The 27,883-nt window shown below is 37.5% G+C and overlaps 1 protein-coding gene across 1 annotated transcript in view; it reads left to right on the top strand.

The window, feature by feature from the left end:
* PSMD1 (proteasome 26S subunit, non-ATPase 1) overlaps positions 1–27,883 on the top strand; it is a 94,870-nt gene that overhangs the window by 63,002 nt on the left and 3,985 nt on the right. Inside the window, exons 17-23 of the mRNA XM_058701691.1 lie at positions 623–737; positions 5,291–5,407; positions 12,769–12,871; positions 18,046–18,215; positions 20,193–20,285; positions 21,846–21,932; positions 22,704–22,850. Of these exons, the coding sequence (XP_058557674.1) occupies positions 623–737; positions 5,291–5,407; positions 12,769–12,871; positions 18,046–18,215; positions 20,193–20,285; positions 21,846–21,932; positions 22,704–22,850 (832 nt within the window). The remainder of the gene's footprint in view (positions 1–622; positions 738–5,290; positions 5,408–12,768; positions 12,872–18,045; positions 18,216–20,192; positions 20,286–21,845; positions 21,933–22,703; positions 22,851–27,883) is intronic.

The raw sequence follows: 27,883 nt of genomic DNA, 5'->3' as shown, positions 1-27,883 counted from the left end.
TAAAGAGTAATCACTATAACAGGGTAGTCTTTTAATGAGTCAGGTACTTCATTAGTCAGGGTCATCCTATTTTTTTGGTCTTGGCCGAAGTATATGAAGAGGATGAGAAGAGAACAGTTTCTGTTCTTACCAACACAAAAATAATTGAAAACAGAATTTTTTCATTATTAAGGCATATTTACCAATTTTATATTCAATCAGTAATACTGGGTGACTCAAATCTTGTGTTCCACTTTGGAAACATACGGAGTCTCTGTAACAACTTTTGTCTTCTGAAAACACAGTAAGCAGGAAATATAAGAATTGATGTAGAGCATTGTGTGCTCCCCATGGTTATTTTCCACAATGGAGGAGGCATGAGGGAATGACTGTAATGCTCTAAGGCAGAGCTGTGGTTGAGGAATCACTGATACGTTCCACTTTCTTTGTGTATGTTCTCTGAATATTGAAGATAGATTTTTAATGTCAATAATTGGAATTCCGTGGATTTTTAATTCTCCGACTTCTGTGTGAAATATAATTATTGTTTTCCATAAGTTACAAAAATTTGGTTAAAATTCTTCCATCTTGATTTAAAATATTTTACCTGTAACACTATCTTCACTTTCTCTATTCTTCTCAGGACCCCTGAACAGTGCCCCAGCGTCGTTTCATTGTTGTCAGAGAGTTACAATCCTCACGTGCGTTATGGAGCTGCTATGGCCCTAGGCATCTGCTGTGCTGGTACCGGAAACAAGGTAAAGTCCAAAGCCAGTGGGGTCAGTTCTTTCCTGGCACCAGACTGTTTTCCCTCGCAGAGAAGTTTATGCATCTGCTGCAAAAATACAAGTGTGGTGTGATCTGTAAGAGTAAACTTGCCTCACAAAGCTTACCAGAACTTCCTTCCTCACTTTACTATGCTGGATTGCTCAAAGCCAGTTATGAACAAACCAGGGGAGCCTACCTGGCTCAGTTGGAAGAGTGTGTGACTCTTGATCTCGGGGTCATGAGTTTGAGCCCCGTGTTCGGTATAGAGAGTACTTAAATTTTTTTTAAATTTTTTTTACTGTTGGGGCGCCTGGGTGGCGCAGTCGGTTAAGCGTCCGACTTCAGCCAGGTCACGATCTCGCGGTCCGTGAGTTCGAGCCCCGCGTCAGGCTCTGGGCTGATGGCTCGGAGCCTGGAGCCTGTTTCCAATTCTGTGTCTCCCTCTCTCTCTGCCCCTCCCCCGTTCATGCTCTGTCTCTCTCTGTCCCAAAAATAAATAAAAAACGTTGAAAAAAAAAATTTAAAAAAAAAAAAAAAAAAAAAAAAAAATTTTTTTTACTGTTTATTTTTTGAGAGAGAGACAGAGCTCAAGGAGGGGAGGAGCAGAGAGAGAAGGAGGCATAGAATCTGAAGCAGGCTCCACGCTCCGAGCTGTCAGCACAGAGCCTGATGCAGGGCTCAAACTCAGGAACCATGAGATCATGACCTGAGCCAGAGTTAACTGACTAAGCCACCCAGGTGCCCCAGAGATTATTTAAATTAAAAAAAAAATTTTTTTTAATTAAAATAGAACAAACCACATTCCATGGGGTGGCTATAATGGAGACATGCTGTTGAATTTCTCTTTGAGAGCATTGATTTCTTTCAAAAAAGAAAAAGATAAAATACTTTTTTCTTTAAAGAATTTGGTCATTTTAAATGGTAATTTACATGTTTAATTTTCATGATTAGTAGTGTGGAAATCAAAATTCTCGTATAAGAGCACCAAAATCAATCCGCTTTGATTTCTTTTTTTGTTTTATTTTAAACAAATCACTTTAAGTGCCATTTGCCTCATCTCTCCTCACAAAAATAACAGATAACCTGATATTTGTTAAGTCCTCAAAAGTGACAAAATAAAGAGTTGGGTTAGATAAGTAGATGATTGGAAAGTACAGTTCATCATGAGATTCATAAAGAAATGCACTGTTGCTTAAACAAGTATTCTTGATTTATAGCAGTGACCTAATCATAACATTTTTTGCCTTTCATAACACAAATGGACACACCTTGACCACTGCCCCAAGCTGAACTTTTTTTTCCTTTTTTTTTTTTTTTGAGAGAGAGAGGGTACAAATGAGCAAGGGGCAGAGAGAGAGAGAAGCAGGGCTCCCCTGAAGCAGAGCTCGAGCTCACTGGACCTGGGACTCAAACTCACGAACTGTGAGATCATGACCTGAGCCGAAGTCAGATGCTTGAGGACTGAGCCACTCAGGCGCCCCAAACTTTTTTGTTTTAATGGAGTGCATGAGGGAACACGAACATAACGAGAATGAGAACATCTAGAACAAGAACATAATTAGGGTATGCTTCTGATGTCTTTACATCAGAGAGAAGGAGAACACTTTGAATGTTTATTCATTTTTGAGAGAGAGCATGAGCGGAGACGGGCAGAGAGGAAGAGGGAGACAAAGGATCCAAAAAGCAAGCTCTGTGTTGACAGCAGCAAGCCCGATGTGGGGCTTGAACTCACAAACCATGGAATCGTGACCTGAGCTAGCCATACACTCAGCTGAGCCACCCCAGTGCCCCAGAAGGAATCATTTTTTTATCCTCTGTTGTCCAAACTAGATAAAATAAAACATAGGTATTTATTGATTGATCCAGGAATTAAATTTTAATTTGCTTGACTTTTTCTCAAATAAAGGGTATTAGTATTGGATACTAATAACTTTTACTAGTCCTGTAAAATGTTACTGAAGCTAGGAATTAATATGGGCATTTTCACTACATGTGACAAGAATTACATAAAAATTTATAGAGAAACATTCCCTTCCAGTATTTCTCATTCATGTCCTTACCCTGCTTTATTTTTCATCATGGCACTTATCACCACCCAACGTATTTTTACACCTGTTTATTTGTTGTCTATCTCCCCTCCACTGAATTGTAAGGTCCCTGAGAACACAATGTTCATTGCTGGAATCTAAGGTCAGACCTGGCACACAGTAGGTTTCACTAAATATTTGTCAAACCAGTGATTGGGGGCTGGGGGGCCTGGGTGGCTCAGTTGGTTAATAGTCCAACTTCAGCTCAGGACATGATCTCGCTTTTCATGAGTTCAAGCCCTGTGTCAGGCTCTGTGCTGACAGCTTAGAGCCTGGAACCTGCTTCGGATTCTTTGTCTCGCTCTTCTCTGCCCCTCCCCCACTCATGCGCACACGTGCGCGCTGTCTCTCTCAAAAATAAACACATAAAAAATTTTAATTTAAAAAAATCAATGATGGGGTGGAGATCATTTAAGGATATGATAGTGAACAAGTTGGACATAGTCTGTCATCACAGAGATTTGTTTTTAAAATGCTTTTGTTTCTTTTGGGGGAGAATTTCTTACATGAGAATATATCTGCAGTTTTATTGGAAATATCATTGGGTAGGGGCACCTGGGTGGCTCAGTTGGTTGAGCATCTGACTCTTGATTTCATCTCAGGTCATGAGATCATGGGATCCCAGGTCATGGGATCAAGCCCCACATTGGGCTCCGCCCTGAGTATGGCACCTGCTTAAGATTCTGTCTCCCTCTGCCCCTCTCCCCCAGTCACATGTGATGTCTTTCTCTCTCTCAAAAAAAATTTTTTTTAATAAAATACAAATATCATTAAGTATATAAAATACAGTTTATAGAAATTGGCCTTCATTTTTTTTTCTGGGATACATCTGTAAACAAAGGAAAAATATAGATAGATGTTTTTCAAAGTATTTTCTCCCTCAGGTCTTCAGTAGACATTTATGGCAGGCCTCATAAGTTAAATATTTTAAGTTAGATTTTTTTTCTTTCCAGATTATTCTAACCTTAATATGATATCTAGGAGCAAATGTTGTTTGAGACACAGCATCTGAACAAGTTAATTCAATGAGAAATTTTTATTACTCCTACTAAGCAAGTCTGCTTTGTTTCTAGACAGTTTGCGTGGTCTCCATATCAGTACCTATCTGACCAAGGTTTGGTGCTTTATGTTTGGTTCTTAAAAACCTGAAACACCTGTTTATTCTAAAATATCTATCGCTGAGGTTATATCACATAGCTCAAAGACCAAGTTAGTGTCTTTTAACTTACAAGCTGGAAATTTGGTTATATTTGTATCATGACTATCTTAGAAACAGTATTGCCAGCATTATGAGTAATAGTTGAAAAACTTGCTCCTCTGCACAATGTCATGACATTTTTCAGTGAAATGGGGAGAAAGAATACACTTACCTGGTGTGTATAGTATCTGTTAACAGCACTGATTTTAAATAAATAAATAAACAAATAAATAAATCCACATGTAAAGAAAACTGAAAATGTTTTCCCAAGAAAAAGGATTTAACTTTTTCTTTCCTTGGCCTTGAAACAAAGGATATTTAAGAAATGGTATATTATATTAAGAAATAAGTTTGATTATCTTGTAAACCCATTTCTCTGTTCCTCTAGATTTATACCTACCAAGGACCTTAGAAGGAATGTTATAACGTGGCACTTAACTAAGGTTCCACAGGGTGTTAATAGAAGTTAGTAGGGCAAAAGAGTTCTTGGTCAAATACAGTGGACAAATACAAAGTTCAAGTGATTTCTTTAATAAGACTTTTTGGAGCTTTTGCTAGGATATGTACATTTGTAGAGTATTTGATAAGCAGTATATATTTTGAATCTGTAAGAGGGGGTGATATATAGTACACAGGAACTCCCAAACTTATTTCACCAAGGAATCCTTTTTTTCATAGGACTGATTATTCTGAAGAATATGATTTTAGGGAAATCCTGGTAAATATCAATTTAATTTTTTAAGTTAGGTCTTATAAAATCATCAAAGACATTACCTTACCCTAGTATTTGAAGGAAGTTGGATACTTAATCCAGGCTTTGGGGTCAGACTAGCCTGGAGTCATTCTACTTGTATGGCTTTGGGCAAATTTCTTAACCTTTCTTACTCTGTTTCTTTGTTTATAAAGATGGTTTTATGTTGTGGGTTTTTTGTTTGTTTGTTTTGGGATTAATAGAACTATATGGGATAACACATAAAATATTGCTGTGCTTGGAAAATAATAGGTGTTTATCGAACATTAATCTCATTTTCTGTTACTTTGTTTTTGACTTCTCTACTTCACAACAGGAGCGCTTGTGTTCTATAAGCTTCCTTTGCACTTACCATCAATTGTATTGAAACTTAAAGCATACTCAGTTCCAGGTAGTCTTTAATGAACTTATTACAACGTTAGATGAAAACACTGATTTAGAATGACAGTAACTAATTTGAAAATCCAGCGATACCAGCTTTATTTAAAGTTTTTTTAATGCTTTCAGGAGGCAATTAATTTGCTAGAACCGATGACAAACGATCCTGTGAACTATGTGAGGCAAGGAGCTCTTATAGCTTCAGCTCTCATCATGATCCAGCAGACGGAAATCACCTGTCCAAAGGTAAGCAAACAAAAAAACTCTGTAGAAGAGAGCTGGTGCAGGCTTTTCTTTAGTAACTTATGTTCTTTTAAGGACATTTGTAACTCAAATATGATGAACACTGAACTTACAGGAAGTAAAAAGATGTGAGAATGGGGAAACTTTAAATATGTAGTAATACTCCCTAAGTGCATTTTTTACAGATTTATAGTCAGTTTGTTAATTCAGCTATATAGCCTTAATTGAAAAATTAAAACTTACAGATTGATGAAATCATAAAAATGAACTTTAATTTTTGCCTACTGCTGTCCTTTTAAAATGTATTTAGTAGGATAACTTGTTCCTCTGATACAGGATGCAAACTCAGGTGATCCATGAGTTTTTGATCCCATCTTTCTAAGATAATAAAAAGTCTTACATTCACTTTATATGATATATCCAGTCTCAGTTTAGAAAATGGGTACATCCAGGGGCACCTGGATGGCTTAGTTGGTTTAAGCACCTGACTCTTGATTTTGGCTCGGGTCATGATTTCGTAGTTCGTGAGATCGAGCCCCGTGTTGGGCTCTGTGCTGGCAGCACAGAGCCTGCTTGGGATTCTGTCTCTCCCTCTCTCTGCCCCTCTCCTGCTCACTGTCTCTCTGTCTCTCTCTCAAAATAAATAAACTTTATTTTTTTTTTTAATTTTTAACATTTTTATTTATTCTTGAGAGAGTATGAGCAGGGGAGGGGCAGAGAGAGAAAGACACAGAATTCGAAGCAGGCTCCAGGCTCTGAGCTGTCAGCGCACAGCCCGACATGGGGCTCAAACTCACAAACCACAAGATCATGACCTGAGCTGAAGTCACACACTCAACCAACTGAGCCACCTGGGTGCCCCAAAATAAATAAACTTTAAAAAAAAAAAAAAAAAAGGAAAGGAAATGAGTACATCCAGACTCTCTTAGAGTGTCACTGCCCTCCTGGGTGATCTTTTGGGCAGAGTTTCACATGGCTGCAGGACGGCCTTGTTTCCCTCTTGTCCCCTTCTGTTCACATAGGCAGTCCTGCATATTTACCCTTATAGCTGGAAGTATGGCTCTTAGGGCAGCTTCATCTGCTCCCTCCTGTCTTCCTTTCCCTCCTCTTTGTCCTACTCCCTCTCCACTAGTACCTCAATCGATAGCTAATGCCTCCTATTTTTCATGTCAGATGTCAATGCACAGTGACCACTGATCATATTAAGCTCTCTAAGCGATCCCTCTGAAGCCCATCTTTAGGCTTGGAGTGAGGGGGAAAGACCCACAGAAATCCCCTTCACATATCCTGCAGTCCCGTTCTCAGATAAACCCTGTGGATGACTCCCCTCACGGAGACATCTATTTTAAAATTTCCTCATGACAATCCCCTAGACATCATGTGAAGAGTATAATATCTAATGTAAATTGGCACCTCAGCCAAAATGTTTCATTTTGTTCAGAGACAGAAAATGCGTAGATCTTATTCACGTGGACTATAACTTACCACGTTTACTATATTAAGTAGATGTGTAGAGCTTATGCACTAATTTCAGATCTTTTCGTTAACTTGAAATTAGGGTATTTAATAGTTTTGTGTTAATTTTGCTTCTGTTTGAGAAACAGTCAAAATTAACAAGTGGAAAAACCATTAGTATACTGTCTTCTGCCTCATCTGCCAAGTGTAGAACATCCTCATTTTCAGCAAAGTAGATTGATGGGGCGGGTGGAGAAGAGAAGAATTGCCAGAACTCATCGATGCTGGATTATTCATTCTCATTTTACGAAACTTTGTTTAATAGATTTCCATTTCTAAGCATTTGCTGTCATTTTTATTTCATTTATCCAGTGCTGCTCTTTCTGTCAAAATAATTTGTAAGACTTCCAAAAATTGTATTATTGCAAAAATAGAATCTAACTTCTCATTCTGTTTTAATAATATATTACTTCATATATTATATCTTTTAAAACATAAACATCTTTTAAAGAGTCTGCATTTCTTTTTGGTTTTTATTTTTAAATATAGCAGTTATAGTATGAATAGTTTTTGCATCTTTTATTTCTGTTTTTGATCTTCTAAGCTTTATCAGCTGGAGGTTATCCAATTGAGTAATGTCATTAAAGAAGGAAGTTTAGGCCATGGAATGCACCTCCCCTAATAGTAATATATAGATACTTACTCACTTTGACCTTGCATGTTGCTTTCATGTTATTTGTATTGTGAACAAGACAAATGTTTTACTATCTTTCCATCCTCTGCTGTAGGATTTTGTTGATTTTTCAATCATAAACTCTGCACCAACAGTGGCAGAGTCCTTTGGAATGGGGGTGGGGTAGGATATAGGCTGTGTAGTGTGAAAAGCATTCAACTATTTATTCTAATAAATAAAACTTTCTCACATTTAGAAAAAGGGAAAAAATACAGAATTTAATTCGCATTTTTAAAATCATTCCATAAAATACTGTTGAACCAAGTCTTAGCTGATGTGAATACATGGGGCACACTTCCATCTTCAGATTGTACCAGAATCCTGAGTATTGATTAAGAATGTTGAAATGCAGTTAGAGCTGGTAGCCATTGCCATTAATATAAACTCCACAGGGAAAGTGAAATGTATACCCTGCCAACTATGAAAGCAAAGCTGTGTATGGCAGTATAAAGCTCCAGTTTTCCGGAAACACTATTCCTTAGAGGGAAACTATTACTCAGCTCATGAATTCTTAAAATTTAAGTTCTATTTCATTGTTTTCTGCTATTAAGCATGCAGTAAAGACTTTTGTGGACTGTCATTTGTATCATTTCTCTTTTATCTGATAATTGCTAACAAGACAACTTGAGATTCTTTTGGAGTGGTATGTGACATTTTGCTGAAAAGAAAAAGCTGTTAAGCTTGAAGAGAAGTTCTCAAGATTATGAGTCCTAGTCACAAGGTTGCAAACTGGTGCATGAAATAAAGTGGAGATCAAGTGCTAATTTCATCAAACTATAACCACCCCTTAAAGGAATCCAAAAGGGACATTTCTCAGTTTATGAAATGCACAATGAGACGTTCCAAAGGAAATGTTTTATGTAATCATGATATACATCACATCCATTTACAGAATGCTGTCTTAATGCTTAGTTTGATACGTTATGGTTTTGGTTTAAGTAACCCCAGCGCATCTTTGCTTTTCTTCTGCTGGTTTTTTGCTCACTCACGCTCACCAACGTAGACCCAGGAACATGCATATACCCCTGGGTGATTACAAACCCAATTTAAAAAGCCTTTACACCAGATTCAGAACCATTTAACTAGAATAATGTACTTTTATAGGTCCCTGGAACTATTTTCTCTGAAGAACCCAACTCTACTCTTTATGAAGGATCTATCTTTTATTTTCCTTTTTAAATGAAATCTACCTTTAGCATTTTTGAACACATACATATTATCATATATAGAATCAGATAAAAATATCACAGTGTAGGAATAAAATATTTGGTGCTCTTCCTGGCCTAATGTCCCCTGGCCTGAGGTTACCTGCTGGGGGAAAGCTTCTCCCACCACTGACAGGTACATTTTTGGCAGTAGGATCATGTTGGGCCAAGCTTGATAAGCTTTTGCAGTTCTAAAATCACAATTTAAGTAGATGAGGCTTTTGTGAAATATCATAGTAACCTAGAAGTATTTCTATGGAGAAAGTTTGAACTTCTATAGGATGAAATTATAAGAATGAAATTTTGTATTATAAGGTGATAGTTTACAGCATAACACATCTATAAGTAATAATGTATATTACCATACTGTCACCTTAGGTAGGAACTTGGACTCTAATAGTGTCAGTGGTAATATAAAGAAAGGGCTGCAAGCAACTACCATAAGCAAAATAATACTCATAAAATTACGAAGGGAGCTAAAAACATCATTTGGCATATTGATAATGGGGAAATCATGGTAGCATTGACAATATCTTGAAAGAAGAATAAAGATCATTTTTTGTTTTAAGCATGTTGAGTTTGAGATGTTAGCAAGTCAGCTGGAAATAAGATGAGAGCATAGGAAAAAAGTCAGAACCAAAGAGATTTGGGACTAGCCACAAAGAAATTATATAAGTCATAGCCCATTATCTGCAGTTCCAAAATCTAAAAAGCTCTGAAAATTGAAGAGAGGTTTGTTTATTTTTAAGGACTCAATTTGGGGGGCATCTGGGTGGCTCATTGAGTTAAGCATTTGACTCTTGATTTCAGCTCAGGTCATGATCTCACATTGGTGGGGTCGAACCCTGCATCGGGTTTCCTGCTGAGCATGGAGCTTAAGTGCTGGAGATTCTGTCCTTACCTCTCTCTCTCTCTCTCTCTCTCTCTGCCCCTCCCCCTTCCCCACTCATGCACTATTTTGCTCCATCAAAAACATAAAAATTAAAAAATTTTTAAGGACTCATTGGCTGCAGAACTTGACCTAATATGAACTCATCTATAGCCTTTATCCCATTTAGTGTTAATATTCAGTCATTTAGCTGCTTTTAAAATATTAATTTGTTTGATTATAACTTATTGCCCCCATGCTCCATTGAGAGTATTGCATAATGTAGAGTATATGTATAAATGCTATCTTTCTGAATTCTGAATTCCAAAATTCATCTGGCCTCAAGGATTTCATGAAAGGAGTTATAGACCTCTAGTTTAAGTCATAAAGAGGAGATGAAATCTCATGGAAAAGAAAAGAAAAACAACTTTAAAACTGATCGCCAATGTGCTGCTTTATTTCTGTATTTGGCAAAATAGAAGAAAATTGAAAGGAGACAGTCCCAGGTGATAAGTACCAACAGAAATGACCCCAAAAAACTTTATTCCCTTCTCCCCATTTTTTTTCCAGAGAGTGATTTCCTACCACCCCCCCCCCAGCCGTATAAGGTATAGAGTTAAAAATATGATGAATGTTAAAAATGCATGAATTTGGAAAAGGTAGGTTTTTAGATAATCATGCCCAGTAGAAAGCATGGATCACAGGATTGCCTAGAGTTTAATTGTCTTTTCTGTGAGATTGTCATAATATAAAATGGGAAATAAATATGCTTTTCTCCCACAAATTCTACTTTATATGGGGGTGCCATACTATGCATAACAATGAAATTGAAGCAGAAAATCATGATCCTAACCATGGTTGCAATTAGTTTTTTTGTGATTACAAGCAAACCAGGCATTTCACCCATCTTACTTCAGTTTCACATCTGTAAATAGAGGGAGTACATGATCTCAAACTTGCCTTTCAAATTTAAGATAACTGCCCTCACCTACTAAAATAATTTTTTTAAGATTTTTTTAAGCTATCTATTTATTTTGAGAGACAGAGCAGCAGAGGGGCAGAGAGAGAGGGAGGGAGAGAATCCCAACAAGGTCCACACCGTCAGTATGGAGCCTCACACAGGGCATCAACTCATGAAACACAAGATTCTGACCTGAGCAGAAATCAAGAGTCAGACACTCAACTAACTGAGCTACCCCAGTGGCTGAGCCACTGAGCCACCTCAGTGCCCCAAAACAATAATGCTTTCTGAAGAATCATAAACATGAGAATTAAGTTACTGCTGCATAAGTAATAAAATGTGAGGGGGGAAAATGTTTAAATGATAAACATAAAAGTAGCTCTTTAAGTAGTGTACTTAATAGTAATTGGATAATCCTGTTATACATTTGTGTTGATTTTTTTTACCCATCTTTAAGTTTCACTGAATGTTTTCCTATTGTTTTGGGTGTAGTTTTATATTTAAATTCTTCCTCATAATGTACATACAGTGCTTTGTCCAGTGTTTCTTTTTATAAGTTCATGACATATTTCATAAACCTTTAGCACATAAAATTTCCATCCTATATAAGGTAATGTAAGTGTTCATCTAAAATAAGTTCAGAATCAAAGGAATTTGACCTGTTGAACCAGAGTAAAAGCATCAAACCTTAGGATTTGTAAAACTAGAAGGGAATTTTACAATGATCTAATCATGCTGGGTTTTATAGTTAAGAGAAAGTAAGACCGATAGAAATGGCTCACTAATGGTTAGTTGCTAGGTATTGGCAGAGTGACTTCATTGTTTTTCCCATCACCTTTTGTTGCTGCCTGTGAATAAAAAATGAGAAGCATGTTTAAGGAATATCGTTTTGTTAGCAGTATTAGGTTGCCGAGATCATAGTCAAGGGGGACTGGTAGGATTCTGCCCTAGTATGGTAGGATGGCCATGCTATTGAAGTCAAAAATGCCTTTTACACATTACATTACATACATATTTACATCAGGTAGTCCTAACAGCAGCCGTGTAAGGTGTAGGCACTCTAATCCCTGTAGGGATGACAAAACTGAAGCTCATAAAATCTAAGTAGCTTACCTAAACAGCTTATTGGAGCAGAGGTATTTATAAGCCAGGGTTGTCTGATTCTAGATTACCCTGCACTGTATCACAGTGTGGCCTCTAAGACCAAGGCAAATGAAGAAGGGAAGAGATTCTGAAAGAATATGTAATGCAGATAAAGTCATTATATTAGGAAACTCAAATTCAATATTTTCTGCTTTTGGCAGATTTGGGGAGCTCCCTGATTATGTGCTTCTTGAACAAGCAGACTTCCTGGGTGCCTACCACTTGAAAAGCACTGGTAGGAAAACAGAGAAGTGTAAGACCTGGAAGAAGCATAAAATAGTTCCTTTATTGTCACCCAAACAGATTTAAAGGAATCACAAATACATTGATAATATTTATTTTATAAACTTTATTTTTTTTTAATTGTAAAAGTAATGTATATTAATTTTAGAAAATACAGAAAAGAATAAAGAAACAAACAAAATTACTGGGTATCCCATCCTAAGTTAGCACATGTTCCATTTTGGTGTTTTTTTTTTTTTTTTTTTGATGAGACTAATTATTGTGACATATTCTCAAAAAATTAATATGTGTGCATATACATTAAATCCAAAATATACCTCACACAACTTCAGTAAAGGGTAGTTTATTTGAAGATAGAATTGAAGGACTATGCCTGCTAGTAGTGGTTATGGTAAGCAAAATAGCTGTAATTCACAGTACAATGAAGTCCTCAGTGTTTGCTTGAACTGTTTAAGCCTACTGACTAACCGTGGTGCGATATGAAATCGCATTCAGCATTCCCATGAGTGTGAATCATCCACTGTGGAATGAGGATTGAAAACAGAACTGGTACTCCCACACAAGAAAAGTCATAACACCCATGATTTCAGCCATGGAACTTTTCTGCTTTCAAGTCTGGTTTATCTCTCTCTCTTTTTAAATGTTGTAAAATTCAGAACTCAAGTTTCATTATAATTTGAGCAGTCTATTCCCTGTTCTGAAATGACACCGCAAATGTATAGAATTTGACTATAATTCTTTTTCTTGTTCATACAGGTGAATCAGTTCAGACAGCTGTATTCCAAAGTTATCAATGATAAACATGATGATGTCATGGCCAAGTTTGGCGCTATTTTGGCCCAGGGCATACTGGATGCAGGTAAATGTTAAATCTTCCAGATGTGTTAATCTATTTAAACTAAATCTATTGAAGTAACTATGTGCTCTATGACACAGTAGAAATTGAGTCTGGGGGAAATTATTCCTGTAGAAAATGTGGAGCCTAGAATTCATAGAAATACTTTAGTAGAGTTGTTAAGCGTGCAGACTGTTAGGGTTTGAGTCCCAGGCCCTTTATAGTAGTAGCTGTATAACCTTGAGAAGTTTTCCCCCATGTTTATATTCTTGTCTTGTAAAGTCTACCTTGTGGTGTTGGGAGGGTTAAAAATCCATGTAAAGCTTTTAAAACAGTACCTATCACTTAATAAAGTGCTCAGTGTGGATTTTTTTTCTCTAATTTTCTTAGTATATATCAATTTGAAACAAGTTGACACTGGAAAGATTTTGAGAAAAAAAAATAGGTTTTAGACAAATTCTAGCAGCCAAATCATCTTAAAATAGGATGTATGGAATATTTACCTAATAAATAGAGTGTAACCGCCATCTAGCTCCTGAATTCACACTCTTCACCTCTACATTATGCTTGATGTCAGAGACAGGCTACCCTTCCAAGGTAGAAGTGTGTGCTCTAGTACCTGGATCTCTGCTAATTTGAAAGCTGTGAAGAATAGTATCTCAAGGTTTTCATAACAGTTCTTTTACTCAATGAATATTTTCTCAAATTGATTAGCCATCTGTATATCTTCTAATGAAAACACTCTCAGCCATAGCTACTACAGTCAGTCGTTTCTTGGTCAGGTAGAATTGCATGTATATTTCTGTAGGAGGTCAGGAAAAGAAGTTGCAGTCCTTTTATGTCTTTAAAGTTTTCTTAGTCTCTCCAGGTTTTCACTTGCTGAGAGTGTTTTCTTGATTATATTTGCCAGAGATTTCTTTTTATGTTTCTTTGCTGATGCTACTTTTTTTCCTTCCTAAATTCTTTTCATTTTGCTGAAATCTTTTATTTGCTTTTTCTCTCTTTTCTCAGGAGTTAGTTGTTTTTTTTTTTTTTTCCCTAAATGTTTGAGGCAGATAGTCTTCTCTTTTAATCCATTGTCACATGGGGGTTTTTGTTTTGTTTTCATTGTCCAAAAAGAGTTTTTTGCTTAAATTTTTAGTGGTTAAGGCACAATTTATTTGTGTCTTTTTAATTTAAAGACAGTTCTTTGTAGCTGTGTATAAATAAGGAAAATACTCCATAGATACTTTAGTAAAACATTTCAGTTCTCAGTGGTATCGATTCTCTCCCATATATGAATAATACAGACATTGACATGTCATAATTTCTTCTTCCTTGTTCTTCATCGCCTTCTAATATTTTTATATTGTCATGGTTTATAATGTTTACATCCTCTTGTGAAATTGTAATTCTCACAGTTTAGTCTTAGTTCCATATTTGAATGGATTCAGTGCTCATCACCATTTCTTTATTTACTGCTGCTTTTTCCTGGGTATCTGTACTACGGCTTGACACTTAATTGGCTGGATTTTATCAGTCCCTAGTTTATATTCAGGTTCACTTTCTTTTTCTTTTAATTTCATTAATTTCATTTTTTTTATATTTTTAGAGAGAAAGAGTGCACAAGGTGGGGAGAGGGGCAGAGAGAGAGAGAAAGAGAATCCCAGGCAGACTCCATGCTCAGAACATAGCCTGACATGGGACTCGATCCCACAACCCTGGGATCGTGACCTGAGCTGAAATCAAGAGTCGGACGCTTAACCGACTGAGCCACCCAAGCATCCCACATTCAGGTTCACTTTCTATGAGTTTTGACAAATGCATAAATATATATCCGCCATTACATCATACACAATAGTTTCACTGTCCTAAAAATCCTCTGTGTCACCTTTTCATCTCTCCCTCCTTTCACACAGTCCCTGGCAACCCCTGAACTTTTTACTGTCACTGTAGCTTTAGTTTTTCCTTGTCCAGAGTATTGTATAGTTGGAATCATACAGTATGTAGCCATTTGAGATTGGCTACTTTGGATAATTGGTATTTAAGTAGGGTTTAGGAGTAACATTTTACTATTCCATAATCTTCTATGTATTCATTTATTTTTTAGCTGCAGTTTTTGAAGTTTGTACTTTTACACTACAACCCTTTACTTGTTCATTCAGAGCTACTATGGTTTCTTGCTGGTTTCTGCTATATCAGAGTTGTTTGTTAAGAATTAGGGGAAAATAAGGGTGCTTGGGTTGGTTAGTCGGTTGAGTGTGTGACTCTTAATTTCAGCTCAGGTCAAGCAGCTCAGGCCTGCTTAAGATTCTCATTCTCTCTCTCTCTCTCTCTCTCTCTCTCTCTCTCTCTCTTTCATGTGCACATGCGCACTACCTCTCTTGCTCTCACTCTGTCTCTCCCTCTCTTGCTCTTTCTCTCCCCCACTCCTCCTCCCCTCCCTCTGCCCCTTTCCCCCACTCTGCCCTCTCTCTAAAATTAAAAAAAAAAAAAAAAAAAACTGGGGGAGGATAATTCTCTTGTTTCGGCTTCATTTGGCTGTCTTTACTGGAAGTCCTTTCTCTCCCCTCTTCCTTACTCTTTCAGGCCTTTCTCCCTTCACTTCCTTTTGTGAATATCTCTTTGAATTGTTATGGACCAGTCAAGTTTTGATGCTTTTTTTGCATTTCTCTTTTTATTTATGTTTTTTGCCTTACTTATTTTAGTGTCATTTAGTATATAAAGGTTCTGTAGTGTCGTGTTCACTATTACAAGCATAATTATTCTGTCACCCCTTTCTACTTTGTCAGTGTCCTGTCCCCCTACAAACTAGGCTGCAACTGCATTAGAAAAAATGTGTAGTCATGTATTCTGGCTCTCAGAAGTTAGTGGTAATGGAGAAAATCTGGAGGGCAACTTCAAAGGAATGACTGAAGTTTGAGAATTCACTCAATGATATGGTCTCTTCGAGGAGAAAAGCCAAAAATTAAGGTTTATGGTCGAAGTTTGCAAAACTGTGTAAACACTATCAATAGGACAAACTCTTTCTTGTTTTGTAGTAAATCTCCCGACTGTTAGAACAGAAAGCTACTTTAGTTTCTAAGTCTGAAGAAAATGGGTTTCATTGAAATAAAAGGGAATTCAGCTTCAAAACTTAAATCAAAGATCACATTCTTTAGGAAGCCTTCCCCTCTGCTCTACCCTGCCCAGCCTCATGTTGGGGTAGGTGCCAAGGCATGCTTAGCTGTATGTTCTCACTAGTGCACACGTTTCTATCCTAATGCTTGCCTGCTCTGGTCTAATTATCTAGTTATCTGTCTTCCCCACTAGACTAGAGACTCCTCAGGATCGCTTTCAGCATTTTGTTCAAGATTCTCAATATATATTGTAAGCATTCAGTGAATGGGGGAGGTTGAATAGAGAAAAGTACAAGCAGACAATAAATGTGTATAACTCATTCCTGTTGGAAAAACAAAGTATACCTGATTTTTTTTCCAGATAAAATCTAGGTTATTTGGTTGAACAATTGAACCCCGATTCTTATAAAAAATTAAAGTGCTTTTTAGTGTAGTAGAATTAGTACTTCCTGACTCTAATATGGAGGCATCTGGGAGAGACTGAGGTTTAAAGAAGTGAAATGTATGGGCGCCTGGCTGGCTCACTTGGAGGAGCATGTGACTCTTGATCTTGGGTAGTAAGTTTGAACCCGTGTTGGGTATAGAGATTACTTAAAAATAAAATCTCCAAAAAAAAAAAGTGAAATGTGAGCAGTAGGGATCCAGAATTGGAATTCAATTAGGATGGTGACTAGGCACAGACAAGCGCCATTTATAGGCTATGTTATATAAACTAAAAGATTGGGGTCTCAAAGTTCTGGGGTCCAGCACTAATACTTTATATAGAGTCTTCAACACAGCAGCCTGTGGGCCACATTGGACTTAAACATGTTTTGTTTTGCGTGCCTAACAAAGTGTGCAAAATATTGGACAAAATCCAGATTCTAATCTGCTTTTAAAAACAAAATTACCTAGTGACCCTGGACCTACACCCTTGGTAACATGTCCTCTCTGAATATGACATGAACTTTCCATTTGCCTCAATGTCCCATTGCTTCCAATCCAAGTTTTCTTATTTGTTTGCCTGACTGGTTCCTAAAGGCATTCAACTTTTCAACCCCTATTAGCCTTAGATTCTTAGTCTTTCAAGGGCCCAATAATGATCCAGCTGTCTAACTGATGGTTGGATCTTCGCTCTTGTTCACTAGTTTTCAAACTGTTTCTCTGCACTCCTTCAAGGGATAGTCTAGGGGATGTGGCAAGGAATGGGCGAACAGGACAGGCTCTGAGCCATAATACTCTCAACAGCCCAAACTTCTGATTACATAGAATTAGCTCTGGTTTCATTGTTTCACATATTGTGCGTCCTCAAAAAATTTCATCTGAATCAAGGATTAGAGATTAAAATTTTTCTTTTGTTAGTGATAGTACTCTAGTTCAAGTGCTCAAGTTCAAACCTTCATATTGCCAATGGGAAAAGAGACTTGAAGAGGTAAAGTCATTTGTCCAAGGTCATAAGGCTAGTTAAAATGTTGGAGCAATCTACTATCAGACATAACTAAAGCAGAAAGAGTAAAACTAAGCAAACAACATCTGCCTCTTGCCTCTTTGCTATTGTTTGCAAATATGTGTACTGAAATTTTACTTTTTGTTAGCATTAAAAGCCCCAGTGTAGAATGTAGATTAATATTTAATTTAGTGGGACACCTGGGCGGCTCAGTCAGTTAAGTGTCCAACTTCAGCTCAGGTCATGATCTCATGGTTTGTGGGGTCGAGCCCCACATCAGGCTCTGTGCTGACAGCTCAGAGCCTGGAGCCTGCTTCGGATTCTGTGTTTTCGTCTGTCTGCCCCTCCCCCACTCAATGCTCTGTCTGTCTCTCTCTCTCAAAAATCAATATTAAAATTTTTTTAATATTTAGCATTCAGTTTTTATATCCTTTAGGCTTGGTTTTTGGAAAATGCCTGCTTATACAGAATGAAGGTCTAGTGCTGTAAAATACAGCACTTCAGTTTTGGAGACCCTAGATAATTCACTGGCTAACAAACTCCAGCTACTCCATATAATATTTTGTGAACTGTATGCTTAAAATAATCACCAAATGCTTCCGTAGTGCAGTGCTTAGAAATCTTTATTATGGCCCTTCTGGTTTCATGTTCATGGTTTCTCTCTTTTTCTACAGGTGGTCATAATGTCACAATCTCCTTGCAGTCCAGGACTGGGCACACCCATATGCCTTCTGTAGTTGGCGTCCTTGTCTTTACCCAGTTCTGGTTCTGGTTTCCTCTTTCACACTTCCTGTCATTGGCTTATACCCCTACCTGTGTCATTGGCCTTAACAAGGACTTAAAGGTATGTTTGTAAGACTTCACGTTTATAGTGTGTCTTCACTGTATCCTACCTAATCACCCACTCACAAGGATTTTCATGAAATTTTAAAGATGAATTGGCATCTCACCAATATTTGTTTCCCCTTCAAATTGAGTCATCACCTTGTTGAGTGGAGTGTGTCAGTGGAAGTTTTGAAAATCAGGTCTCTTTACTAACTGTGTAACCTTAGATGAATCAGTTGAGAGGGAATGGTAAGAAAGGAGGCAAATTTAAAAATACGAAAAGGTTTTATAGCTCACTCTTACCAATTTTATTTAATACTGAAGTTCTGTAAGAGCCGTTGAAGGATTTCTTGCAGATAAATGACATGATGAGGTTCGCACTCTAGAAACCTCATTCTGGTGTCCGTGGAAATCCATTACAGTGAATGCTATTGCAATCATCTGAGCAAGGAAGAAAGAGGACCTGAACTAAATCTTAATAAGGAACGAGGCTTTGAGGCAGGGCCATGTTTCAGAGTTGTATGATGCTAGAGTATTTGATGGAAGAAAGGATTATTTCTAAAGGGAAAAGCAAAATAGGAGGATGTCTCTGGTAGTGGCAGAAAACAAGACCAACAATGAGAAGCCAAGGAATCTGACAGAGAGAAACTAGTCACATAAGTCAAGGACTGGAAGTGATACATCCCCTGTCATCACACCGTCCATGTTTTTTTAGTGGGGTTTGTGCTTAGGTCTTTCCTAATCCTGTGGCCTGATGATTCACCTTCTTGTTCTTCCATCTTCTCAGAGCCTTTTGACCTTCAAATAACTCTTAAATCTGGTCATCACTTCTGTTAAAATGTTCTATTAAATTTTCAAAGTGGAAAAATTTGGGACCAGAAAATAGCTGATGAAGATTGAGTATTTCATCCAATTGACTCCCCCCCCCCCCGCCCCCCGGTATAGCTATACAGTCACTTATCCTTTAAGTGTTGCAATATAAAACTACTCACATTTGTAAATATTGAGCAAATATTTGTAAATATTCTTTCCAAACAAGAATCTTTAGGTTCTCCAGTCCCTAACCTTTAACCTTTAACATTGTGGTGAAGCATCCTGTATAATCTGTAGGGACTTTTCCCTCTAGCACACAATCTTCTGATCTCTGTTTTCCATTCTTTACAAGGAAAGTAGAATGAAAAAGACAAGATTCCAAGGGTGCCAGGGTGGCTCAGTCATTTGAGCGTCTGACTCTTGATTTCGGCTCAGGTCATGATCTCAGAGTTTTGTGAGTTTGAGCTCCGTGTTGGGCTCTGTGCTAATAGCACAGAACCTGCTTGAGATTCTCCCTCTCTCTCTCTGCTCCCGCTGCTTGCACTCTCTGTCTCTCTCAAAATAAATAAACTTAAAAAAAAGACAAGATTTCTTATCCTGTAAATATGATGCCAGTTACCATTCTCTGTCAGTGTAAATTGGGTAAATAGGGAAAAATTCAGACTAGAGAACTTTAAAACCTAATCACTAAGTAGTGTGAAGCTGACTTTTTCATCAGGCTCATGTTGGGCTCTTATAAGGAGTGATTACATGGTATAGAAACCATGTTCAGACTTGTATAGATTGTTAGAGTGGTATAAGGAAGGTACATGGAAGTTAGGTGTGCAGGCTAACTAATCAAAGAACACTTTACAAAGGAGGTAACCGTTGATCTGATGCTCACACCATGAGTGAGACTTATGAAGCAGGGTGCGTGGCCAGTAGAGATGAGATCAAGGGGGTGCCCATGAACAGGCACAGAGCCTCAGAAAAGTCTAAGGAACTGCAGGTAGTTCTGTAAAAGCACCTAAAAACAAATTCACTGAAGAAGACAGATGCCTGTAAGGGAGTTTTGTAAGAGAACATTTAGCCTAGATCGAAACTTCTGGCATTCCTTTGCATTGTATTCTTGTTAAGAGCATAAAATACTTAAATCTTGATTTGGGTTATTTTAATGTAAGGAGAAAAACTTTTATTTCTTCAGATGCCGAAAGTTCAGTATAAATCAAACTGTAAACCATCCACATTTGCATATCCTGCCCCTCTGGAAGTACCAAAAGAAAAAGAAAAGGAAAAGGTAGGTTCTTTGTTCCCTTGAGCAGCATTTGTACTTCTATATAGAAGCTGCTTAGTGTTTTACTTGGGTTTGTTTTAAATATTTTAATGTTTTAAATTAGATATTTTCAAAGTAATACTTCTTATGGTAAAATCCAACATTACACAAGAATGTAAAGTAAAAGCCCTTTTTCTCTCCTGGTCATCCAGGTCCCACGTCACAGGAATCATAATTTGTGAATCCTTGCAAATGTTTTCTCTGCACATGTCAGTACTTTTTATGCCACAAATAATTGTTGACACACTGTTCTGCAGCTTATTGTTTTCACTTTAACAGTTAATCTTTAGGGGACGCCTGGCTGGCTCAGTCGGTAGAGCATGCAACTTGATTGATCTCAGGATCATGAGCTCAAGCCCCACTTTGGGTGTAGAGCCTACATAAAATTTTTAAAAGAATCTAAGTTTTTCAGTGTATATGGATCTCATTTATTGCTGCAGAGCATTCCCTTTATGTACAATACCATTATCTGTCTTCTCAGTTCCTCGCATGATGAACACTTTAAGGTGGTTTCTAATCTGTCACTGTTACAAATGAGACTAGAATAAGAGTCTTTATACATGTATGTTTGTGCACTTGTACGAGTATATCTATAGGTTAGGATCTTAGATGTGATTGATTAGAAGTAATGTACATTATTTATTTTCATAGATATTAACTAAATTTCCTTTCAAAATGGATATAACCAACTTATGCTACTAACAGCAATGTATGAGAATGCTCACTGATGTGTGTTAAATCAAACTATCGTGAGTTAGAGAGCTGCACTTGCCCCTGAAGTTTTCTCAGTAAAATTATCCTTTTTGATACCTTATACTAAGGAAAATACTTTTCTTCGTCTCAACAGTGTTCTGTATTAGCCAGTTGATTATTTGCTGTAAACTTTGTAAGTGGGGATAATTATACAACTGACCAAATTTGAGGGTGGTGGGTGATGAATATCTCTGACGACAACATCCTGTTCCATCAGCTATGTTTCAGACCCCCAGCTTTTAGGTCTGAAACAAAACCAGCTTATACCAATACTGCCAGCCTTCAAAGTCCCTGTTTTACCTTCGATTTTAGCAAGACCCATCAAAAAGGGTAGTTCTAGGCTAACCATTCACCCACTGTGTATTACAATTGTAGAGCAATCTAATTCAGTAACAGGATCTTTATGACCAAGTTTGGAGGAAATTTTTATGTTTTCTAGTGCTTTCCCTATAAAGTAAAAATGGATGCAGCACCCAAATATCTCAGAATCTCATAATAGCAAATCCACATCCAAGGTAGACTACAGATTAAAAAAGTAGTAATAATAAGAGTTATATTGGATGCAGGCCTCTAGGAACTAAAGAATCACCTGAGGACTATAGTAGAAAATTATATGAATAAATGTCCTGCTTATTTTTCCCATTTATTCCCTGGTTATTTTGTTATTTATGATACTTACTTCCAGGAAACAAAGTTATATAGAACTGATTTCTCTGTGGGCTTGTACCTTGTAGGTAAGAGACTACAATTTACCATGTTCACTTCCTCTAGGTTTCCACTGCTGTGTTATCTATTACTGCCAAGGCTAAAAAAAAGGAAAAAGAAAAAGAAAAAAAAGAGGAGGAGAAAATGGAAGTTGTAAGTATAATTTGGTGATCATGTGGGTTGATATATCTACCTTTATCATGGTCCAGGTTCTTCGTAACTGAACATTTCCATACCTTGCTCTTGGCTTCCTTTAAGTAAGTATCCCGTTCCAAGCATAGAGACTCCTAAAGTTTTAATTGGAAGAGAGTTGAGTTCTTGGAGGAAATGACAACTAAAGTGGGTTTTGAAGGGCAGAGTAGAATTTTCAGACAATGAGATGATGTTGGGAGAAAAAAGGCCCTTTCAAGCAAAGAGAATATCATTTGTTTAAATAGACCCTCTTTTTATGGTCTCTCCTGGTAGAAAAACTTCCTTATCCTTTAAAACCAAGTTACGTAGCATTCTCACCCCTAAGCACAGTTGTCCTGTCCATCCTGAGTCTGGTATGACTTTAGTTGTATTTTCATTACATCTAATCCTAGCTACCTTTTGTACCTAAGAGTTACTCAGTAAAAGGAATGTCTGAGTGGCCCAGTTGGTTAAGCATCCAACTCTCAGTTTCGGCTCAGGTTATGATCTCACAATTTCGTGAGCTCGAGCCCCGCGTCGGGCTCTGTGCTAACAGTGCAGAGCCTGCTTGGGATTCTCTCTCTCTCCCTCTCTCTCTGCCCCTCCCCTGCTCACACTGTCTCTGTCCCTCTCACTATAAATAAACTTCAAAAAAAATTTTAAAAAGGAGTTGCTCAGTAAATTTATCAAACGTTATTCAGTGATGTGGAAGAGAAGTAAACCTTTGTTGGGTTATTTTCTCATATTTTCCAGGACGAAGCAGAAAAAAAGGAAGAAAAAGAGAAGAAAAAAGAACCTGAGCCAAACTTCCAGTTATTGGATAACCCAGCCCGAGTTATGCCTGCCCAGCTTAAGGTCCTGACCATGCCAGAGACCTGTAGATACCAGCCTTTCAAACCAGTAAGTTATCTGTGGCCCTTAGCTATATGCCAGTGGGATATTAATTCGTAGAACAATGACATATTGATAGAGGAGGATAAATCTCCAAAGCATTGGAGAAAGCTGTCTAGAACAAATCAGTCTTTTAGCAAAAGAGAGGACATTCCCTTCCATTTCATATAGATTTGGGAGAGATCTTTTTTTTCCTTTGGGTAACCCTACAAGCATCCTTCATCTACCAGAGGCTTACATAATAGAAGTTCCTAATACAGCATGGTGATAGCTATGAGGTCAGCATAGACTCCAGGACCAGACATCCTGGGTTTGAATCCTGACTCTACCATTTACAGCCCATGTAACCTTAAGTCTAATACTAAACCTCTCTCTGCCTCAGTTTCCTCTCCTGTAAAATAAGAATCATACCTAACTCAGGAATGAAAGAGTGAATAAGGTGATAACAGTTAATACACAAGCACTTAGAGCATTGAATTTTACAATTTGAAAAGGATCTTTCTGCCATTTAATTTATTCTAAGGAAGAATGTTTCAGGTTAGAAACACTGAACAATAATTTGAGCATGAAAATGTCTTTTTTTCCCCCCACATTCTTATAACTGGAAAACAAAGCTATTAGTAGACACATTTAATACATCCAGATCCTGGGCCTGTCTACAGTGCCATAGATGAGATTTCTAAAAAAAAAAAAAAAAGTAAACCCATTCTCATCAACTTGAAAGTGATCCCTGATAGTGGTGAGTGGAAGGCATCTCTTACCTACACTTGTGAGCCAAGGTCTTACCTAACTAGATTATCGGCTAGAGGAGAGAAGGACAGGGATAGATGGCTGTATTTAGTGGTGAAGAGCTAGAATTGGGTAGAACTGAGTTTATACTCCAGCTCTGCCATTTCTTAGCTGTATAACTGAGACAAGTCTTTTGATCTTTTCATGTTTCGATTTCCTCATCTGTTAATGTTGTAAAGATTAAATAGATCATTATATGTAAAATGCCTAAAACAATATCTGGCACATGGTAAATTCTTAATAAATATTAGTTGATGGGGAACCTGGGTGGCTCAGTTGGTTAAGCACCTGACTTCAGCTCAGGTCATGATCTCGCGGTCCGTGAGTTCAAGCCCCGTGTTGGGCTCTGTGCTGACAGCTTGGAACCTGGATCCTGCTTCGGATTCTGTATCTCTCTCTCTCCCTCTCTCTCTCTCTCTCCCCCTCTCCCTCTCTCTCCCTCCCCCTCTCCCTCTCTCTCCCTCTCCCTCTCTCTCCCTCTCTCTCCCTCCCTCCCTCCCTCTCCCCCTCCCCCACTCACAGTCTCTCAAAAATGAATAAATGTTTAAAAAAAATTTTTTTAAGAAAATGTAATAAATATTGGTTGATGGTGGTAACAAGTCACCAGATGGCTGTAGGTAGCAAGGCAATCAGGCCAGGAAGGCAGGAATAGTGTGAAGATCTTTTCCTACTTCCTATTATTCTTCATTATGACTAGAACCTAATACTACTTGATCTGTAGTGTACAATGAATGAATTCATAGAACCACCAATGCACACCTTAAATGCAGTCACTGTCTACTCGACTACCCAGTTCATCTAAGTGGCATGTTTACAGAGAGTGTATTCTAACAGTGTCTAGAAACTGCTGTTGCCAGTTTAAGTGGGGTGTATCAAGAATAGATCTATTAGCACATAACTAGCGAGTACATAAAGCACACAAGACACCCAGTGTTCTTGACAATTACGAAGAACCGAAGACAGCAAAGTATACGCTCCATATCGTGAGGCCATATGAGAAGACTGGTATGTTTCTGTTGGAAATTAAATGTTTATTAGCATTTGCTCAGAATGAGAGGAAGCTGCAACCATTGTCCATCTAGGAGTCAAAAGACTGGCTTTGTCAGAGCAAGCCAGCAGTGAAGGCTAAGGAAGAGTTGCCAGCTGCCTGGCTGACTGTTGGTGGTATGCTTCCCTAATGCACACACAGCCCCTCAGCAAAGACTGGAGACTTACTGGTTCCAGGTGTTTAAGGAAAGCCCTGCCCAATCGTAGCTGACCACTCAGTTGAGTAGAGACTATGTGGTCACGTACAGCAAAAAATACTGACTTTATGGAAGAAGTTCAGAAAAGTCACAAAACAGACAATAGCAAACCCTGGGGAAGGGAGAGAATCTGATTTCCAGAGTGCCTGCATGATATTATTTTAATGTCCAGTTTCAACAAAAAATTACAAGACATACAAAGAAATAAAAACCTAGATGTCTTAGGCAGACTAAATCAACTACTTAAAATATGTCTGAAGACCTAAAGGAACTAGGTTTAAAGAACTAAAGGAAAGTATGAGAATGTCTTAACAAGTAGTATCAGTAAAGTGATAGAAATCATAAAAAATAAGAGATTATGGAGTTAAAAAATACAGTAACTGAAATGAAAACTATTAAAGGAGCTCAACAGCTGATTCAAGCAGGCTTGGGCAAACTTGAAGATAGGTCAGTTGAAGAACAACTCTCCAAAAAAGGGTGAAGAAAAATGAACCTCAGAGATCTGTGGAACACTACCAGGCATACCAAGCTACATAAAATGGGATAATGGGAGTCCCAAAAAAGAAAGTATAGAATATTTAAAGAAATAATGGATGAAAACTTGGCAGATTTTATAAATGTTACTAATCTACGTATCCCAGATATTCAGTAAATCCAAGAGTGATAAACCCAAAGAGATCCACACCCAGCCCCATCGTGATAAAATTGTTGAAAAATCTTGAGAGAAGCAACTCATCATATACTGGAACCCTAAATAAGATTAACAGCTGATTTGCCACCAGAAACCATGGAGGCCAGGAGACAGTAGGATGATATATTCATAAGTGCTGAAAGAAAAGACTCTCAACCAAAAATTCTGTATCCATCAAAACGGTCCTTCAAAAATGAAGGTGAAATTAAGACATTTCCATATAAAAATGAAGAGAATCTGTTGCTAGCCAACTTGCCATACAGGAAATAGTAAAGTGAATGCTTCAGGCTGAAATGAAAGGACACTAGACAGTAATTTGAATCCACATGAAAAAATAAAGAGCACTGGTAAATGTAACTACATAGGTAAATCCGAATGATAGTATAAATGTATTTTTGTAACTCTTCTCCTATCTGTTTTTAAAAGACAACTGTATTAAGCAGTCATAAATTGGTATTGATGTATGCACAAAAGCATAATTTGTATTAAACTATGTCATAGTTCTGGCTGCTAAAGCAGATTGCCACCTGTTGTTTAAAACTAAATGGCTTAAACCACAAACATTTCTCACAGTTATGGAGGCTAGAAGTCCAAGATTAGGACGCCAGCATGATTGGGGTCTTAGTAAAGGCCCTCATCTTACTTTACACATGGCCTTCTTCTCATTGTATCTTCACAAGGCAGAGAGCAGAGAGGAAAGAAGCTCTTTTCATGGCTCTCCTTAGAAGGGCACCAATTTCATTATTGAGGGCTAATTGCTTGCTAATGGCCCACCTGCTAATACTATCACTTTGGGGGATAGAATTTCAACATGTGATTGGCAGGATGAGAAGACACAGACATTCAGTTCATAACACAGTAACAACAGAGGAGTGGGGAAACAGCTATATTGAAGTGTAGTTTTTGTATACTTTGAAATTAAGTTGCTATTTTTCAGGGAGATTAAGATGTTAATTGTAACCCCAAAGACAACCACCAGACAAAACAACTCAAAAGTAGACTGAAAGAAACAAGGAAATTAAACTAGTACACTAGAAAGTACCTACGTAATGCCAAAGGAAGCCAGTAGTGGAAGAATTGAGAAACAAAAATATAGAAGACATACAAAAAACAAATTGCAAAAATGGTATGAGTAAATCTTACCTTAGTAATCAGATGAAATATCTTTTTTTTTTTTTTTTTTTTTAAAGTAAGTTCTAGGCCCATCATGGGCCTAGAACTCACAGCTCTAACATAGAGTCTCATGCTCTACCAGCTGAGCCAACCAGGCACCCTCATGAGATGTAAATGGACTAACCACTCCAGTTAAAAGGCAAAGATCAGCCAAATGGATAAAAAAGAAGAGGATCCAACTACATGCTCTCTTATTAAGAGACACACTTTATGAGGTGCCTGGCTGCCTCAGTCAGTAGAGCATGCAACTCTTGATCTCAGAGTTCAAGCCCCGTGTTTGGTGTAGAGATTACTTAAAAAATAAAACAGAGGGAGGTAAACCCTAAGAGACTCTTAAATACAGAGAACAAACTGAGGGTTGATGGGGAGATGGATGGGGAAAATGGGAGCTGGGCATTGAGGAGGGCACTTGTTGGGATAAGCACTGGATGTTGTATGTAAGGGATGAATCATAGGAATCTACTCCCGAAGCTAAGACTACACTATATATACTCACTATATGTTAGCTAACTTGACAATGAACTATTAAAATTTAAAAATGATAATAAAACAAAAAAAAATAAAATCTTACACACACACACTTTAGATTCAGAGATTCAAAAATTAAAAGCAAAAGGATGGGGAAAGATATCCCATGCAAACAAGTAACTAAAAAAGAGCTGAAGCAGCTGTACTAAATCAGAAAAAAATATATTTTAAGACAAAAATTGTTGCTAGAGACAAAGAACATTTTATAAAATTTTATAAAAAGGTCAGGGACTGACTGGCTCAGTGAATAGAGCATGCAACTCTTTTTTTTTTTTTTTTAAAGTAATCTCTGCACCTGACGTGGGGCTCGAACTCTTGATCTCAGGGTTGTAAGTTCGAGCGCCATGTTGGATATAGAAGATTACTTAAAAAAGAATAAAATAAACCTAAACCACATAGCTATAAAAGGCTCTTTCCTTATGTTGTTTATAATTGCAGGATTTGAGTTGGATTATTTCATTCCAATTAAGCGTAAAATAGTACAGTTATAACCTGGAGCCATCTGTTTCCAAAATATTGGAAGTCCTGTTTGTTGAACATAGATATTTTCTTCTGTTTGGTAGACAGTTCATCTCCATTTGGTCCTTTAAATGGTTCAGGTAAACTTGCCGGCCGTG

Source organism: Neofelis nebulosa, chromosome 2, assembly GCF_028018385.1.
Source record: "Neofelis nebulosa isolate mNeoNeb1 chromosome 2, mNeoNeb1.pri, whole genome shotgun sequence".
Classification (NCBI taxonomy): domain Eukaryota; kingdom Metazoa; phylum Chordata; class Mammalia; order Carnivora; family Felidae; genus Neofelis; species Neofelis nebulosa.
Note: the sequence above shows the minus strand (reverse complement) of the source record. Positions and strands in the feature narration are given on the sequence as shown.